This window comes from Anopheles ziemanni, unplaced genomic scaffold, assembly GCF_943734765.1.
Source record: "Anopheles ziemanni unplaced genomic scaffold, idAnoZiCoDA_A2_x.2 scaffold_12_ctg1, whole genome shotgun sequence".
Taxonomy (NCBI): domain Eukaryota; kingdom Metazoa; phylum Arthropoda; class Insecta; order Diptera; family Culicidae; genus Anopheles; species Anopheles ziemanni.
Genome location: NW_026690043.1, coordinates 552,310 through 570,608, shown reverse-complemented (window position 1 = coordinate 570,608; position 18,299 = coordinate 552,310). Strand labels below are relative to the sequence as shown.

Sequence of the window (18,299 nt, the reverse complement as noted above, 5' to 3'; positions counted from 1 at the left end):
ACTAAACGATAAATTTTTCCTGCTCATAAGTGCACCGTTGTGAGTCGGCAACGCATGCGCTAAAACTGGTCGATGGTTTGTATTTAATATGTATTGTTTTTGGTAATATATTATAAATTAACGAGTAAATATTTCTCGTATAGATTCGAATGTTCATGAGCTGCAGCTTCCACGCTAGTGTAGATTTTCAGCCAAAGTGTAAATACATTCTGATTTTGTGTTCTTAAATATGTTAATTTTAGTCAAAAATTATGGTCAACTAACAGGTAAAACAAGGCCGAGAAAGTTAAATGCATATTTTTAGATATTTGACGAAAACGTTTTAGCGGTGTACCAACTGTTAGACTACAATCTTCAAATTTGACAACACGGCGTCAACATTCAAATCATCGCGTTGCAGTTGGCAGCCCTGATTGAATTGACAAGTCAAACTGCTTTAGAGAGGCACGGTGTGATGAAAAACGGAGCATAAAAATTTGATTTTGAAAATTTATTTTACACTTTGTGACTTCCATATTAGGATTTTATAAGTCGAAGGTATGTATGCGAATACTGTTGCAGTTATGACGTTGTGTACTTGATGGTTTCACTAACCTTAACGTTAGTCCAATGCCATCAATAAATACGCGTCGTTTGTGATATGTTCGGTGCAGCAAAGATGGAGCAGAAAAACGGAAAGTTATGTTTGTATTGATAAAACCAGGTATGCTTAGGATCGTTCGACAGTAACGTATCAATGTGATCAGCCAGTTAATATTTTCCAATAATTCCCGACATTCATAACACGTCGGGCGGCTGGGCAGCAACACCATACATTTGCAGTGTACGCAAAGGTTTGCTATACGTAATTCGTAGATAAACTTGGCTGCATCAAGACACGGGATATCATTTCCATCGGAAAAACATAGCTAACAAAAGGTTTGCTTCTCGGGTAAATTGTGTTGTCCGTGTTATTTAACGCATATAGGGGTCAATAAGATGAGTTGCCTGTACTGAACTCTTGTGAAACGTCGCAGTCAAAAATTCCTCTCCCTCACCTCCTTGTTTGTCCATCCTTTGGTTTAGCAACAATGGAGGTTAGGTAAGGGTTTGTTTTGAATTTGAATTCAAAAAAACTAAAAACATACTGATCATAAATGTAGCTTGCATGAATGATATGAAAATTGTACAATAAAGAAACATTTTTCCTGTTTGCCTTACTATTGTTACAAATTTTAAAGCTGCAAATCAATCTCTTAAATCAAATAAGATCACAGTGAGGATAAACATGATTAAAATAGTCATCCTGTCAGGCTGTCTGTAACTATTGTGAGGTGGTTTCTAAATATGTGATCATCGTTTAACACAACTAGAAAAAATGAATCATTTACTCATAGTTTATTTCTGTTTCTACAAATACAGTCTTATCAGTTATCATGGAAAACCTGAAACACGAAATTGATGATGAATCCTGCACTGGATCGGATGATTTAGTGGAGTACACCTTAGAAGAGCAAGAAGAATATCAAGACGACGCAAACCCTTCATCCATGGATGAATTAGAAGAACTAGTGGAAATATCCAGCATGCCAGACGATCAGGTTGATGAGGTAGATAAATAGAACATGTGTGTATATCGGTTTTAAAATTAATATGATTATATCGTTATAGGAAATGTGTGATGAAACATACGATGTGAAAGAGGAAAGTTACGAAAGACCTGCCGTGAAAGTTGCAGATGTTCGTACCCAAGGAACCATGTTTAAAGGTTCTATAGTATGGAACAACACAAATACACTTGATGGAAAATATAAAAACAAAATAGTGGTGCAACCACATAGTTCCATTAGTGGTGGAACAATGAAGCTACTAAATTCTACCCAACCTACTCTTCAATCGACAGCATCTACAACATCATATCGTTTAGTAAATACAGACGGTACAATGATAATGAACGTAGCGTCATCGCAACCGCCGCAAACGGTAAAGAAAATAATTTCGATTTCCAAACCCAACATAATCCAACAGGCCAATACTTCTAAAGTGACGCTCAACCAGAATGCACGTGTGTTGCAAATTCAGCCACAAAACTCGTCTCCGGCATCAGGCACCGTAAAAACAGTAACAATCGCAAAGAATGCTCTAACAATGAAAGCGGTTCCTGCTGGTACAATTAAAACATTGCCCCAAACCGCACTACCAGGAACATCATCTACCATACAGAAACCACTTGTTCACTTGACAAAAGCCGCTGGACAGGGGGTAACAATAGCGCCTCACAGAATCATTAATAACACTTCATCTCAAGGCGACAGCGAAGATGCGACAATTGTTATCAAGCCGAGCAATGCCATATTGCCGAAGAAACTATCCACCTCCAACATACAGCCGCGGTATGTACCGGGAATGAAGGGTGTTCAGTATGTGCGGGTTCTTAACCAGCGGGCTCCCGTGGGAAGTGGTACAACACCAAACATGATTTTTCAAACATTAAACAAAACTCCTGCTGCTAATTCACCTGTATCAACGACAATTGGATCTGGAAGTGCGTCCGCAGGTACCTCAAAGATTGTGCTGCAAAATAATCGTACCTACGTTGTGCGAAGTGGAATTGGAGCAGTTGGCACATCAACAACACCCGTAAGCGGAAAACCAACAGTTCTTCCGACAACCCGGAAAATTATATTGGGAGGAACCAATGCCCAATCATTGGATCAAAATAACCCTCCTACGCGTATCATTATTAAAAAAGAGGTTGGTGATCCGAAGCGCTTGGTAATTGCGAAACAATCACAAACGTCCAATAACATCATTTCAATCGTGAAAGGGGGAAATATAAAGATTGAACCCAGTAAGCAGCAACAACTACCGGACCAAAATGAGGCAAGCTCTGCTGCGCAGGCAACTGCATTGGATGATAAAATGGTTGACGTAGATATAGAGACAACGCGCAAAAATACCTCTTATGGTTTCCCAGAGGAGGCATATAAAAAACGGCCATGTCACTGTACAAAATCGCAGTGCCTAAAACTTTACTGTGACTGTTTCGCAAACGGTGAATTCTGTTACAACTGCAACTGTAAGGATTGTTACAATACATTTGACCACGAAGCTGAACGTGAAAAAGCCGTTCGATGTACACTTGAACGTAACCCTAACGCTTTCAAGTAAGTATTCTCTTCTGGCTTCATCCTTGAGTGCTGCTTGATCAGTATATGCGAATTGAATGTGAATTGAAATTGAAATTACACTAAACAATGTTTTTATTAACTTTTTCTTATCATAAATCTTTTGTTTATAGGCCAAAAATTGTAACAGACGGAACAGCGGATGATGGCACGCGTTTGCACACCAAAGGATGCAACTGTAAACGGTCCGGTTGCTTGAAAAACTACTGCGAGTGTTATGAGGCAAAAATACCGTGCTCTAGTAACTGCAAATGTGTTGGTAAGCTATGAACAACATAATATTAAGAGTTCAAGAAAAAACTAACAATAACTCTTAATCTCGTTTTTGTTTTTAAGGATGTCGCAATACGGATCAATTCGCCCAGGAGTTCAACTACTTTGGTCATCCAGAAACATCGACCAAAACTTTTGAAGACAGTGCGAAACTTTCGGGCAAAAACAAAATTATATATTCGAATGCTAACAATTCTGTTACAAGTGAAAGTTCGAGGGGATTGAAGCGTTCTGCATCTTTTATCGAAGATGACATCTCGGAGCTACCAGAGGGAAAGCATCCCCATAACTTTATGACATTGGACGTGATAGAGGCCACCGTCCAATGCATGGTAGCGCAAGCTGATGAATGTCTCAAAAGAGGATGTAGCATACGTACATCGGAAAGAATGATACTGGAAGAATACGGCCGCTGTTTGCTCGAAATTAAAGATTTTGCACTTAAAACGGAAAATTAAACTTTAAAAAAATGAACTAGTGCGTACGTGTGAACCACTATAGAAGTAGCTTAAAAATTCATGATTTTAGTGAAAAATATGGGTTGGTTATCAGGAACAGATAACAGTGTTTGCGTACAAAACGTATCAAATATATGTTTAATTCATAACTATGTAATAATATAAAGCTAGTAAGAAGTAATTCTAGTTACGATATATATTTCTTTCGAGCACAGTATAAAATAAGCACATAAAGTCGCGATACATAATAAACTTTACAAAATTTAAGTTAAATTTACTTTCATAGAATACCGAAACCACCAATTGCCAATTAAGTGCCAATTTCAGCCCATGGGCAACTTAGAGAAGGGTCTCCACGAAAGAAATCGTTGCACTCATTGTATCGACCATAAAACGATAAACTTGGTATAGTAATGTACAGTAGCTATCTAAGCATGCAATAGAACTCATATTTTTTAGTTTATTTTATGCTTTCACTGAGAAATTATCAACTATCGAACACACTTTTTGTCGCTATTTTGGCCCACCTGTATACCAGTTTTGGCCTACATAAAAAATGGGTTTTATGGTTTGAATAATCGTTAAAATAATTTAGAAGCTGCTATTTGCTTTTACCACTGTTAAATAAGTGAGATTAAATGTTTAATATGATATTTTAATATCCACTTTTTTTAAGGATGATCGCATTTTCGTCTAGAAATTTTCTGACAATCAGCTATCAGTGTCAGAATGCATAGAAATTTCATTTCAGTCGAAACCAGATTTCCTTGCATCTATTTTGGCCCACTTTTACATCGAAATTTATTCATTCTTTAAATTATTTCTCGTACTCAAAAAATTCCAGAAACGTTTCGGTAATCCCTAAAAACACTCAAAGCTTAAGAAAAACATTACTTCCGATTTAGTTACGCAGTGGTTGCTTATAAGGTGGGCGAACTATCGGCGTACAGCATGATGGGTTGAAAAAGTTTAATTAAAATTAAGTAAATTGACAGTTTCGTAAATTTTAACGATTTGCTCGAAAAATATTGGAACAACCGCTCTAAAATTTGGTATTTTACTACAATAAATCGATACCAATCGATATCAATTGATCTCCTTTCTAGTGGGCCAAAAGTTCCTTACTGACCCTATGTTTTAGGCTGATTTGATGATCCTCTTCGGGAAAGGAGTTCAGCTGTTACCTTCGTTGCAGTTTCCGTTCGTATACCGTTTCCCAATAACGAATAGAAGAAATTCCGATAATACATTTTTGAAGTTATCAAATCCCACTTACTTGCTATAATACCCCATTTTTACAACATAAATCAAGTAAAAATATACCCCAGTGCTTAGGACCTCGCCTAGTCACAAGTTTCTATCAAGGACTGATCTGAAGCACTGCAACTCTCAATCGTATTGGATTGTTGTGCTCCAAAAAACCATCCTTTGTAACATTCACATATGAGTTTGCAATGAAGTATTCGATGTTTGTCATGTAAACCATCCTAAATGAATGAATGAAACGTCAAATATTTGGTGTCGAGAAGGCTGTCCGTGATTGACGTTTTCGACGATTGTTCAGCGCTCGGACCATTTTTGTTCATATCGTAACATAACAATCGATCGCAAACACAAAGAGAATAATATAGGACAGTGAATGACTGTGTGGCAAAACGATTCATAAAGAGTTTTAAGCAGTCGTCGGAACTTTCTTTTAGTAACATTTTGTTAATTGATTTTTCGCCAAAGTCTTATGTCAAACGAACCAACTGTCGAACGGCATCCGCCAGTTGGAACTCAATAGTGTTACAATTAGCAAACGTGTGTGTTTGACTAGACATATCATCGCCAAATATTTCGGTCTTTTTCAGCATCAATCGTTGAAGTGAAATAAGAAAGGAAAACATATCATCGATTTCAGACCGTTCTGAGAGGATTTTCGTAGCGTTAAGGTTTGTTTCATTACAGGATGTTGAAAAAAAAGCAATCGTAATCCACGATCTCTTTTTACAGACTTAGAAGTATTATGTTGGCAAATTCTTCGTCGTGTGGTGTTGAGCGTGACCTACAAGGAAGTGAAGTTGTGTATCATTTTTGTGTTGAAGTGTAGGATTCTTTCGTGTATCATTGTGCCATTGTAAGTTTAGTTTGATTCTTCCTTTTTCATTTATGGCAAACGCAGTCCATAACAGGGAATTACCAATTTAAATGTATTCATCTTTCAAGTACTCGTTGCGATCTTGGATGTGTGTAAAATCGATAGCCACAGCGATTTTGTAGAGCTTTATGTCAACAATATTGTAAAAATGACTGGCAATAGAATGCTGAGAAAAAAGGGAAGCAATATTAATTTATTTGGCAAGGGATTGTTTTTTACTTTTCCAACGCTGCTCTGGCAAGTGGATTGGTTGGCTACAGAAAAAGGCCCAAAGGCTGGAATTAAAGGTTACTTCTTGTAGGTCAATTGACCTGAATCAAAGTGCATAAAAGTAAGAAGAAAGAGCCGTGGCTAATATATATTGGTCAACATCGGTCACAATCAGGCATGTTGCAATACATAAAACGTAACCCTCACATAGTACATGCGGAAGAACCGGATGAAACAACTTCCTCTGACCGAACAAATCGGATGAGTTTAACGTACACCGCATCTTAAATCTCTGTACTTTTCGTTTGTTACGGTTTGGGTGGCACCTTCTAATCTATCTATTCCTCCTTTTTAACTAGATGGTCTCAACACGGCAAATGACTGGTGGTTCATCCGACGAATGCGGCCTGCACTCCTTTCGCGTCACGTCGAATGCATCATCTCTGGCAATATCGGGTTCAAATACAACCGCATCATCTTCAAATATGGCGATCACGAGTTGTGGAAAAGTTTCCTCTTTTGGTCTGCATGGATTAGCTTCGTCCAGTTCTAACAACAATTCAGTCATCACATTGATACAGGATATTCCGTCGCCGGAGATGCACCAGACCATGCGTCAACTACAGCATCGTCCTAAACAAGAGATTAATTTGATGGATCTACCAGCAGAACTTTTGGGACATATATTTTCATTCGTGGGCTTCAAAAAAATTGCCCAAATGCGAGTGGTAAGTAGTTAGATTTTCCATTACGTTTTAGTATTTTCTTCATTGTATTTAAATTGTGAATTTAGTTTTACCTCACTCTATACTTGGTGGTTTGTTTCGAACAATCATAAAGTTTTTTCTATCTTTTTATTTCCATGCCAAAATGGTGATCATGATTTACATGACTTTGCGAACGTCTTACTTGCCATGTGCGAATTACCTGTGAATCGAATGGAATCATTTACTTGATACGTATTACCATATTATCCTTTTGAATGGGATTATTAAGAAAATCGACCTACGAGCGCCGAGGTGCTCCCCACCACCAAGACCGAACCTTCCACCGGCATGACCACTAACGGTCATACAGGAAAATGTGCTGTACTAGCTGCAATGACTTGCGTGTATTGAGCGTACACATAATGCTATTTGAGAAGTTTTAGTCTGTTTAGAGGAAAGAGAAGTCAATTAACAACTTATGAATTTGGGAATGCTTCATTCATGTTTTTATTTTTTAAAAAGAACCTGAAAAGACAGTTTGTTATAATTAAAAAGGGGCTGGAGAACTCTGTAACTCAAATATTTTCAACGATACCTGTTGCATACCTTAAGGCGTAATAGAAAGATAACGGGAATATCATACTAATTTTTATCACACATTTACTCACACATACTTTGTAAATGACAATTGCTTCATTATTTTGTTTTAAATTTCTTTGAGGAAATTATAGATTTATCTTTGTGACGGTTTTACCAAAAGGTATTAGGACTTAATTACTAACTTATGTGATTCTAAATCCGCATAGCAGTCTTGGCCTTCCGAGCTCGACGAAGCTCCATCCGAATTGGTTCAATTCCATAGCACGGCTTTTCTGGTAGCTTCGTCTACACCATCCTTCCATCTCAATCTAGGCCTACCACGCCTCCTCTGTCCTTCGGGACGGCCTAAACGGACATTACTCAATCGTCAATCCCAATCGTCCGGTGTCATTCGAATGATGTGACCAGCCCACCGAAGCCTGGTGGAACTAATTCTCTGCGCGACTGGGACTCTGTTAATCTCATATAGCTCGTCATTATATCCACTTCTTCATTGTGGTATTAGGTCTTAGGAACCCGTTACAGTTTAAACCATGGACTAAACAAGATTAGTAAATTTTAGAGCAAACATGGAGATGGCCGTTACGCAGTGGCAAGAAAAATAATAAAATAAGAGGGGTTGATAATTGGCTTTCAACACGAAGCTAACCTGCAGTCCAAAAAAAGGTGTGGGAACTACATTTTGATGTCCTGTTGACCAACTGTAAACGCTTTAAACTTTTTTGTTCAGATTTTTGAAAATTATTCAACATTATTGGCTCATGATGGTTCATGATAGAAAAGTGGTTGGTGGTACCTTAAATTTCGCAGTTAGAATGTTTTTATTTTTAAATTCCCACTAAATTGTTATTTTTTTTCTATTAGATATCTCATCAAATGAACCATGTGTGCAGTTCGATATTGAATTCCACGTTTCAAAAGCTGCAGAATCAAATGCATAATCGATTTCATACAGTGAAAGCGAAAATGCCTCGCAGGTAATGAAAGCTTTCATTTCCTTACAAATCAAATTATTTTTTTAAACCTATTAATTTTCTCTTATTGTCTACAGGGAATCTGCGCGAAGAAATCATCCCCTGGCATGTGAATGCGACATCTTAGAGACATGTTATATGCGTCTTTCTTTACTGCAAATGACATTCGGGAAGCATATTGAAAGAAAACACTGTTGTTTTTTCCCTGGCGCAGTAAGTTTCTATGTTCCAACATACCAAACTTTGTACATAACATTCGGCCCGCCATATAATTTAATTTTAATATATATTTTTTTGCAGATTTTGGATGAGGTGTATTCCGTATTACGTTATATAAGGACATCACCTTCTCTGGATCGGCCTTTTAAGGTTACTGATGAACTATTTGACCTATCTACGATGGCGATGGAATATTTCAAAGAACACATAGAACCTAATTTACCTGATATTGCATATTTCAGTAAGTAATATTATCATCTTTTCTTTTATTTACTAACCATTTTGAAAGTAATTTACAAGCAATGGAACGAAGCATAGGCTTTTTGTTATTGTCCTGCTTATTCTTGATTAAAACTTGTCTTTTTGCCGTTTCGTAGAATGCAGTTGCATTATATGTTATGTACAAGCTTACTGAGTAGCGATGCATCAGGTACTTACACTAAAAGGCATCGTTTGACGTTAACCGCCCATCCTATTTTGTGACACTTTCCGTTTACGCCTCTCGGTCTGCAATTCACGATAAGCACCGGTTAAACGAAATGAAGTGGAAAGAAAGAAACGAAGAGAGTGCATGAACATGAAGCGGACTGACACTGGCGGACCGACTTTAGCGGACCGACATTGACGGACTGACACTGGCGGACCGACGCTGACGGACCGACGCTGACGGACTGACACTGGCGGACTGACACTGGTGAACCGACGCTGGCGAACTGGCACTGACGGACCGACTTTGGCGGACTGACACTGGCGGATCGACATTGGCAGACTGACACTGACCAACCGACGAGACATGGATTCGTCAGTCCCTAGGGATCGACGTGGCGTGAACGGAAACTTCACAGTCAGTCCCCAGTTAACGTAACCAAAAATAATATTGAAGTTGGTATCTCAATCCATAACTTTTTCTACGATTTTCAATTGTATATTGGTGTGGTTACCAAATATTATCTTTTTATATATTCTCTCTTGTGCGATAGTAAAGCAATCGCCTTATGAATCAACTATGCCAAAAAACATAATTTGTTTTCTTCAGCCAACAGTACAAAATCATTCGCTGTCTTGGAGCCTTCTTCGTCGATAATGTCACGAGACACATCACACTCGAATTCATCGTCACCACCACAGAGCAATATGGTTCTCCGGAAAGGCATACGTAAAATAAAGCAGGGTATGAAACGGTAAGCTTATTTAAAGTAATTTTAGTTTCAACAAGTGAATTAATCAAGGAATCATCGTTTAGCTACAATAATCAGCTAACCGTGTTACGCAGCGAATTGCGTACCTGCAGACGAAAGGCAACAGAGCAAGCCAAAATGATAACAGAACAGCAAAAATTGCTGGCAGAACAACAGAAACAAACTTTAGAGTTTGCTAATCGGCTCGATGAAACGGATAAGAAGAACGAGGAGTTGTCACGAAAGTTCTCTACAGTTTTACAAGTAAGTATTTGCTGAAGATTAATCAATCTTATTCAAGGGGTTATAATTACATTACAATTCCGCAACACTAATTAAAATTATTCATGACATTAACGCAATGATGTTTTCTGCCTGCTTGACTTTATTTAGGAACTAAACAAATGCAAAACGGAACTACAATATTGGCGATCAAATAGCCCTGCAAACACGATCTCCAGAACGTCTCAGCAAACGGTGTGTCCAGAAGAATTGGACATATTTGTTAAGCCAAGAAATTCTTTTAATGATGTTGATCCACTTAAGTTAGAAATGGAAAAAAGTTGCCCTCTGGTAGGAACCAACATGTATAATTTCAGTGCAAAAGAAGAAAAATATGAGGAAGAAGATAAAAAAGAACAAAGCATCGATCAGGCAAAAAGTCAACGATTGCATTCATCGGTGCCAAACGCGAAGGCTACAGTAACAGTGTTGGCGAATAATCCAACCGAAACTATTCCATGTTCCTCGATAATCGTAAAAACTGGACAAAAGAGAAAATTAGGCTGCTGTTCAATATCCAACACCTTACGCTGTAGTGACGATGCTGTGATGTTCTGTCATAGCGATGATAATGAAACGGTTCCATTGGATACTTCAAAATGTCTAAATCCACAATTTGCTTCAGCAGCACTGACGGCGTCTTATTCATCGACTGCTTGTACAATGCCATCTTTTAATAAGGGAATTCAATCGTCGGTAAACAAAATCGATACGCCACAGGAGTTTAGAAAAGAAGACCCAGAAATGGTTGATGCTCTCGGCAAAAGTGTGACTGTTGAAAATGGGACTAGTGAACTTGAGGAAATAGCAGCCGATGAATGTGAATCAACACTAAATTTAAGAAATACTGAAGCAATCGGGCACGAATCGATCGTTATTGGTCCATCAACACAAGATCCTGTTAGTGCAGCATCAAATGATCTTTTACATAATAATGCTAGAGCAAATTTGAGTAGTCATAAGACTAGTATCATTACTGCTGATAATATTTATCATAACAAAAAACTACGAAGAGTACAAAACAAAGCTAGATCACCAAGTAATAAACATATTAAACATAACGCAAAAGCCACTAGAAGTAAACAAACGGACAAGTAAAAACTGCGTGGAAAGCAATGTATAGAATCTTTCCAATACAAATTTATCATACCTTTGCATTTTAGCTTCGTTATCTTATCAAAAAAGGCTTAAAGCAAGAATTGCACATGCTCGCACGACATTTTATATAACTTAAACATTAAATAATTGACCAATAAAGCGTTACGATTTTTTAAAATTTCATTTTACATGGTTGGCAAATAGAAGTTTATTTGGAACGATGCATAAAGTGATAATGAAGATTCCTTTAGTTCAATTCCTGTTGGTATCTTTACCTGGTATGTTGGCAAACTTCAGTTATTTATAGATTTGCAATAGTGTTGTTACAGACGGAAAAGTATATGCTTCTCCTTTGAGGACCCCTAAAAGTGTAGAATTTGCAGAATTCATGATAAAAAAAACTGTGTTCATCAAGTAGATACAAATGCAAAAATGGCTCAACCATCTTGATTCCATTATGGTTTTTCTAATGGCTATTCGTTTCTTTCCAAAAATTCACAAATTTCACCGTGTGTGCTTGTGGTTTTGTCTACATTGGAAGAGCAAACAGCTGGTAGAGAATAATAAATAGTTTAAAACAGTTGATTAATTTTTAAACCTCTCTATGACTATACTTTTCTCCCAAATCAGTGCAGAAACATTCCAAATTGAGTAGTCAACATGTCGCAAGTTTCATTGTTAGTTTTATCTTATCCGATATGGAGTGTTACACTAGTGATTAAAAAAATAGAACTCTCCAAATACGCAGGTGCTCCGTCCATGTTGGTAAAAGGACATCGTGACCAATGCCACCAATGTGACATGCCAGGCGGCCAGCGCAATGACAAATCGTCTCGTTTCCCAACCTAACCTAATCTATTATGTACAAGTTATATTTGCAATTCTTTTCAACCACGCACAAAGATCCTGCACATAGTTGGATTGTATCTTCACTTGATCTATTGAGAAAGGGCTGATGCTTGATAACATTACCCACCCATTATTCGTACCATCCCGTTTCCTGCGTCGCTCTGTAGCTAGAGTCAGTCTGCAATATTGTTCAAACGTTATTTCAGCGTCAAACTAGACATTGTTCAGTGTATACACAAATGAATTATTTTAAGATTGGAACGAAACGAATGCCACTGAAGAAACAATTGAAAACGTGGCTTTCAGCATGCACGTCTTTTTCATTTCATTTGCCGATATTACTTTCAACAAGCAGAAATATCTATAAAACTATGAGCAAAAATGCTGAAGGCATGTAAAAATCTAGATTATATATTCTTTGTTAGAAGAACAAGTACTCGAAGCAGCAGGTTTGGTAAACATCTCTATTGAAATAAATCTGAAACGCTAAACCATATGACATTAGCGTCTTTTTAAAGGTGTTGTTCTTTTGACAGTTTCACTTTCATTGCCATATAAGAAATATTGCTATCAAAAAGTAATATTTCTTATTTTTGTATTAAATGGAATCTCATATGGATAAGGTTTCCTCCTCCTCCAGCATCGAGAATATCATGCACGATGGAGGTACAACATATTCCTATTTCGTTTCATAATAATTAATAACACATTCAAAGTGTTATATAATTGAATTTATATGTAAGATGAAGCCGAAGAGTGAAAAATAGAAACTTTCTCAGTTTATAACACAAATTAAATTGTACCGTTTGTTAAATGAATAAGTTTTACATTCTTTTTTTTATACAATATCAATTCGTCATATATGTACATCTAAGAAAAATACAGAGATATCGACTTGTATTTCAAGAAGTGATAAACAAACTAACAATGCGTATACAGAACCTAAATTGATGCATGTATTGTTCAGTTGACCTATATGTTCATACTTTAACTGTTGTGTGTTTTAAACTGTGCTGTTATGTTAAAAATGTGTTATGTAGTACAATCGAAACTTAAGCAGGCTTCAAGATTTATTTAGATTAGGCTACGATCAAAATGTGATTCTTCTTACTACACTTTTCCCTTTTGTGTACGTTAATAGTCAGTCCTCTTGTACTTCGAGGGAGGCTCCGATCTCGGTTGGGATTCAAATCCACGCCATCAAGGTGATCGGGGAACGTAGCCCCGTCCGCGATTGAAATTTAATTTGATTGATTGATTTCATTAAATGATTTGATTTTTGGTACGTTTTGAGTTGATCATTCATAAAATAGATAGCTTTAATCATATCAGACGAACTGCAATAGTCAGCAGTCGAACATCCGGATTTTTCAAAAATACTTCAGAACGCGGGATCAGAAGACCGCAACGTTCTACAGCTATTGTATTCTACGGTGGAAAATGCTGTAGACAGGCTACTTACGATCTGCGAAGCTAAAAATAAAGCTGCCCGAAGTCACATAGTTGGGAAACGCAAAAGCCACTCCGCATGAACCAAATGCCAAACGCATCAACGCAGTAGCAAATTGACCGCACTGAGAAGACATCGCAAGCCACTAGTGTTGATTACAGTGCGTAAGACGTTCCTTGCGCAGCCGCGACGCACGATAAACTTGTTTCCTCTGGTTCCGTTCGTATCAAAGATACTTTTACAAAAGATAGTGAGTGGTCCATACCAACGTTTTGTGAGTTGCTATTATTGTAATTAGAACCATGGGTAGCCATTTTGAAAATATCTGTGAAATAAGAAAAAGTGACCAGCTGGGAAGGTAAGAAACAACCAAACTTCTGCGAACTACTTGACATAAAGACGAGATATGCAACTTAATCTGTTGCATTGTCTCGTAGATTTTTATCAGCGAAACGACACATTAAGCCTGGCGAGATGATTTTATCAGAAGAACCTATTATTGTGGGACCATACTGGGACGCCGATATCAGTTGCCTAAACTGTCTTAGATCGGCAACTAGGACGTGCAAGTAAGTAGGCAATAGAAAATCATAAACAGATTTGATTCTAATGTTTCCCCCTTTGAAAATAGAAGATGTCTTAAAGCACCTTTGTGCCGCGATTGTTCCGGGCATGATGCAGCGGAATGCAATTTTTACGAGCAAGCCACCAATTTGAGCAAAAATTTCCTCTTTGATCACTTCAACACAGTAACTCCTATACGGTGCCTGTTACTCTACCGACGAGATAAGGCAAAGTTCCAGCAAATGATGGAAATGGAATCGCATTGTGAAAAACGAAAGGGTACTGAAATATGGAATATTCACCAACAGTATGTCGTCGAACCGTTAATGTGCGAAGCGGCATTTCACGCTCTCGATGATCTTGAGATAAATGCAGATCTACTGCAACAGATCTGCGGGATTTTGGATGTAAATACTTTCGAAATACGAGGAAACATGGACAGCCAAGGCGTGCAAATGAACAATCTGGCAAGAGGTTTGTACCCTTGCACGTCGCTGATGACACACAACTGCCAAACGAACACGCTGATAGCTGTCGATGGTATGTCGAAATTAAGATTGTATGCTTCGGTGTCCATCAATGCCGGAGATTTGCTGTACTACAATTATACCCGGGTGTTGTTCGTATGTTCTTACTTCACTGAGTAATTTTTGTCATCATTGAGATTGATTTTACTATTTAACTATTTCATTTCAAATTAGAGTACATTCGAACGACAAACGCATCTTGAAAAGGGAAAATATTTTATTTGCACGTGTTCGCGATGCAAAGATCCTACTGAATTTGGAACACATCTCAGCTCAATTAAATGTACCGAGTGTAATACAGGACTTTGTTTGTTCTACGATCAAGTGTGAGTTACTTTTCTCTATTCTTTATTCCCGGTAGACATGACACTGAATTCATTTTTACTTTCAGCCCAAAATGGGAGTGCAATGTTTGCGGTTATCAAATGGCAAGAGAATACGTGAATCGAGTGATGTGCGAAGCCAGGGAAGATGTTTCAAGTTGTGGTAAGTAGGAAGCCCATACAAAAACATTTATGTGCTGCAAAAATATATATATATATATTTTTTTAAGCTTTAGATATTCGAATTCTGGAGAAAGTTATAGGAAAACATTCTAAGACACTAAATCCGCATCATTCGCTGGTTCTCGAGGCAAAGCAAAGTTTGGCCGGCGAGTTGCGAAGCCTGTGCATGTCATACGACACGCAAAACGTTCCACGGCAAGCATTGAAGCGTAGACTTGAACTGTGCGAAGAAATGTTAACAATATTGCGAGTTCTTGATCCTGGCATTTCACGGCTAACAGGAATCGCTCTATACGAATACCAAGCAGCATTGGTCGAGCTATCCCGCAGGAACCACGATACCGGAGAGATTACGACTCTCGATTTACAGGTTGGTATAATAGTACACTGTACGATTTCATTTATTTTTTTGTTTTATTTATTTTATTCAGACAAGCTTGAAAACAGCTGAAAGTGCCTTAAAGGAAGCAATCAGTATGCTATTATTTGAACATCCAACCACACCAGAGGGGCACCTCACGAAGAAAGCTATGTGTGAATTAAAAACGCTTCGAGAAGATGTTCAAAACGTGCAAGCAATGATAGAAGACGAACAAACGCTCCAAAAATATTGCTTTAAGGGAACCAGCATTGTGAAGAAGTATAAGAAGTAGATTCACATAACATTGATGTCTATGATATTCAGAATATTTTCCAAAATAAGCGATCTGTTTCGACAAGCTGGTGGGCGGCAGTAAACACACTCGTGCAGAAGGTTGTGCAAAGATGCAGCGGGGTCGTCCTCTGACAATGTAGGGTCATCGGGCAGCTTTGAGCGGGAACCGTTCAGGAGGCCTTTCAATGAGTTTCCATTCGTATCTTCCAATAGTAGCTAAAATGAAACATAAAATGGCCTGCAATAACATTCATAAATCGATGAAAGGCAATAATTGAAAAAATAAAAAATATGCAAACTTATATAGCAAACTATAAAACCACTTTACGCAAAATGCTATAGTATATTGATATCGAAAAACAAAAAAATGTAATTTATCAGGTCGGTTTTCTCCCATAAATGTTCTATAGATTTAACTGGAATGTAGTTGAAGGCTTTAATTCAGACACCGAATTTTGTTTTTTCAATTTAAAAGTGACTTACCTGGCATATCGCAAACAAATTAAGATCACTATTGCGATAACGACAAATGTCTGCTTGAACATATGCGAAACATCCAACACAGTCGATTTTTGTGTGTACGTGATAATTGTAATCATGAGTAATTCCATCAGCCAAACTGTCCACCATTATGAGGTTATCCAAATCCACGAACGAAACGAACATTTCACTGGAATTGTTGCCAAACCTTACGACAACGTTATCTGGGTTTAAATCTGTTAGCAAGAATCTAACAACACAAATTCAGGAAAAAAACAAAACAAAACAAAGAAAACATTATTTTTGAGATCACCTTTAAAGTATCAGTCATAGTATGCTCATACCGAAATCCGTTGATCCCCACTGTGAAACTGATAGCCGCTTTGATTAATTCGCGAGCAATCAACATGCGAATCAAGAGAGGATAGTCATAGAAGATGCTCAGGGGTTCTCCATCATAACTTTCTATTGTGTTGAATCCGAAGGAATAGAGCAATTTTGGAACCGGGAAAAAATCTGAGCCCACTGACATGAGCGTCAACAGAAGCGGTTGTACATTTGTGCGAATGATTAAAAGTTTTAACAAATTATTCATTTTTGGTTCGACTGTCTCCAGGAACCGTTGTAATGATTGCTCCTTATTGCTGCTAGGGCAAATTACACATCCGTCAACACGAGATTCCTCTAGTATCGATGTTTTCAAAAATTCTGTTGCTTTGTCATCATTTCCTTCATCTGTCCAACTGCAATCAGACGATGATCGAATTTTACAAAATTTACGGAGTAATTGTTCAATTGTAGAATCTCGATTCAATCGCTTCAAGACAGCTAATGAACTGTATCCAGCAAATGTACCAAATTGTGCATTATGTGCGTTAGCCAGGTTGTTCACTATATTTGACCAGCTACCGCTGAGTGGAGTAAAGAAAATTTCATCGCATTTTGGCAAATTTGGAAAACATTCAGGACAAAGCTTCCTGGTATCGTATTCGCAAATCTCTCGAAAATATTCTTCAGTAGACTTTTTACCTTCTGGCACAAACCGCAAAGTTATGATAACAAACAACAGGAAGTAGTAAGGATTGCTACAGTGTAACATAGTTTAGGATGTGAGTGAGGCAACAACTGTGAAAAAATAGGGGAAAAAACATCTTCAGTTAATTCAGAACATTAAAATATTTAAGGCAATGTAGTTTCACAAGAATAAGTATCACCCGAATACATAAAACTGGAGCAACAATAAAAGCTCCGACATCTTAAACGCTTTATTTTGTCCTCTTATTGTTCAGTTTCTTTAAGTTGATAAATGAAATATTTAGTTTCCCGAATTATCCCCCGATTAACTCGGGGTCCACACTACAGCGCGACGTCGCCTGACAGGAGCTCCATATAAAAAAAACCTTGCGGGATGTCGCGTGAATCGCGCTATGTTTTTTTTGCATGGAGTTCAGCGCCTGTCAGGCGACGTCGCGTTACGCGACGGTGCAGTCTGGAAAGCGTGTAACTCGGGGTCCACACTACAGCGCGACGTCCCGTCACGAAACGCGACGTCGCCTGACAGGCGGCCGAGCAACATACTCGGGGTCCACACTGCAGCGCGACGTCCCGTTTCAAAAGTAGCCCAGTTTCGGCAGAACAATCGCGCAAGCCAAGCGCGACAGAGGTAGGGGAGTATGTGGAAATATGTATCACATTGAAGCGCAAACTCGGCTAAAATTTTTTGTTGAATTTTGAGGTAGTAATGAATGATATTTCTTTAGCTACGTATTTTATGCACCCTCACTCAGGGTTGGCACTTCTACATTTGAAATTCACTGAGAAAACCACCCAAAATAACCATCGACGATATTTTGCCCCACCGTAGGAGGTATATATTTCTCCATCATCTCCTACTTATTGAGAGCAGTTTGTTTACGTTTCGGCACCTGAAAACACTTTGGTAAAATTATCAACAAAACCTGA

The 18,299-nt window shown here is 38.0% G+C and overlaps 4 protein-coding genes across 7 annotated transcripts; 3 read left to right on the top strand and 1 right to left on the bottom strand.

The window, feature by feature from the left end:
- Positions 1 to 431: 431 nt before the first annotated feature.
- On the top strand, positions 432 to 3,978 carry LOC131292835 (protein lin-54 homolog). 2 transcript variants are annotated; one of them, XM_058320921.1, is made up of 5 exons: positions 432 to 537; positions 1,402 to 1,589; positions 1,651 to 3,146; positions 3,281 to 3,426; positions 3,504 to 3,978. In XM_058320921.1, exons 2-5 carry the CDS (start codon positions 1,416 to 1,418, stop codon positions 3,896 to 3,898), a joined length of 2,211 nt encoding a protein of 736 aa, XP_058176904.1. In that variant the 5' UTR covers positions 432 to 537; positions 1,402 to 1,415; the 3' UTR covers positions 3,899 to 3,978. The 2 variants fall into 2 exon arrangements, with proteins under 2 accessions (XP_058176904.1, XP_058176905.1); XM_058320922.1 differs by lacking the exon at positions 432 to 537 and adding an exon at positions 830 to 833.
- Positions 3,979 to 5,080: 1,102 nt separating this feature from the next.
- Positions 5,081 to 11,484, top strand: LOC131292839 (uncharacterized). 3 transcript variants are annotated; one of them, XM_058320930.1, is made up of 8 exons: positions 5,081 to 5,098; positions 6,608 to 6,976; positions 8,420 to 8,532; positions 8,607 to 8,742; positions 8,830 to 8,989; positions 9,785 to 9,929; positions 9,992 to 10,190; positions 10,320 to 11,484. In XM_058320930.1, exons 2-8 carry the CDS (start codon positions 6,608 to 6,610, stop codon positions 11,304 to 11,306), a joined length of 2,109 nt encoding a protein of 702 aa, XP_058176913.1. In that variant the 5' UTR covers positions 5,081 to 5,098; the 3' UTR covers positions 11,307 to 11,484. The 3 variants fall into 3 exon arrangements, with proteins under 3 accessions (XP_058176913.1, XP_058176911.1, XP_058176912.1); XM_058320928.1 differs by lacking the exon at positions 5,081 to 5,098 and adding an exon at positions 5,523 to 5,832; XM_058320929.1 differs by lacking the exon at positions 5,081 to 5,098 and adding an exon at positions 5,918 to 6,017.
- A 2,423-nt stretch (positions 11,485 to 13,907) lies between these two features.
- Positions 13,908 to 15,855, top strand: LOC131292859 (SET domain-containing protein SmydA-8-like). The gene is made up of 7 exons (XM_058320953.1): positions 13,908 to 13,963; positions 14,043 to 14,174; positions 14,237 to 14,792; positions 14,871 to 15,022; positions 15,088 to 15,182; positions 15,250 to 15,572; positions 15,634 to 15,855. Exons 1-7 carry the CDS (start codon positions 13,908 to 13,910, stop codon positions 15,853 to 15,855), a joined length of 1,536 nt encoding a protein of 511 aa, XP_058176936.1.
- On the bottom strand, positions 15,636 to 17,436 carry LOC131292858 (uncharacterized). The gene is made up of 3 exons (XM_058320952.1): positions 16,682 to 17,436; positions 16,341 to 16,587; positions 15,636 to 16,073 (listed from the first exon to the last, which is right to left on the bottom strand). Exons 1-3 carry the CDS (start codon positions 17,434 to 17,436, stop codon positions 15,858 to 15,860), a joined length of 1,218 nt encoding a protein of 405 aa, XP_058176935.1. The 3' UTR covers positions 15,636 to 15,857.
- Between the last annotated feature and the right edge of the window lie 863 nt (positions 17,437 to 18,299).

Coding starts and splice junctions, on each gene's coding strand:
- LOC131292835 (XM_058320921.1), top strand. CDS start 1,416: ATGGAAAACCTGAAACACGAAATTGATGATGAATCCTGCACTGGATCG. Junction 1,590..1,650: donor CAGACGATCAGGTTGATGAG/GTAGATAAATAG, acceptor ATATCGTTATAG/GAAATGTGTGATGAAACATA. Junction 3,427..3,503: donor TAGTAACTGCAAATGTGTTG/GTAAGCTATGAA, acceptor TTTGTTTTTAAG/GATGTCGCAATACGGATCAA.
- LOC131292839 (XM_058320930.1), top strand. CDS start 6,608: ATGGTCTCAACACGGCAAATGACTGGTGGTTCATCCGACGAATGCGGC. Junction 9,930..9,991: donor ATAAAGCAGGGTATGAAACG/GTAAGCTTATTT, acceptor ATCATCGTTTAG/CTACAATAATCAGCTAACCG. Junction 10,191..10,319: donor AGTTCTCTACAGTTTTACAA/GTAAGTATTTGC, acceptor GACTTTATTTAG/GAACTAAACAAATGCAAAAC.
- LOC131292859 (XM_058320953.1), top strand. CDS start 13,908: ATGGGTAGCCATTTTGAAAATATCTGTGAAATAAGAAAAAGTGACCAG. Junction 13,964..14,042: donor AAAAGTGACCAGCTGGGAAG/GTAAGAAACAAC, acceptor ATTGTCTCGTAG/ATTTTTATCAGCGAAACGAC. Junction 14,793..14,870: donor ATTATACCCGGGTGTTGTTC/GTATGTTCTTAC, acceptor ATTTCAAATTAG/AGTACATTCGAACGACAAAC.
- LOC131292858 (XM_058320952.1), bottom strand. CDS start 17,436: ATGTTACACTGTAGCAATCCTTACTACTTCCTGTTGTTTGTTATCATA. Junction 16,588..16,681: donor GTGGGGATCAACGGATTTCG/GTATGAGCATAC, acceptor TTGTGTTGTTAG/ATTCTTGCTAACAGATTTAA. Junction 16,074..16,340: donor ATTTGTTTGCGATATGCCAG/GTAAGTCACTTT, acceptor GTTTCATTTTAG/CTACTATTGGAAGATACGAA.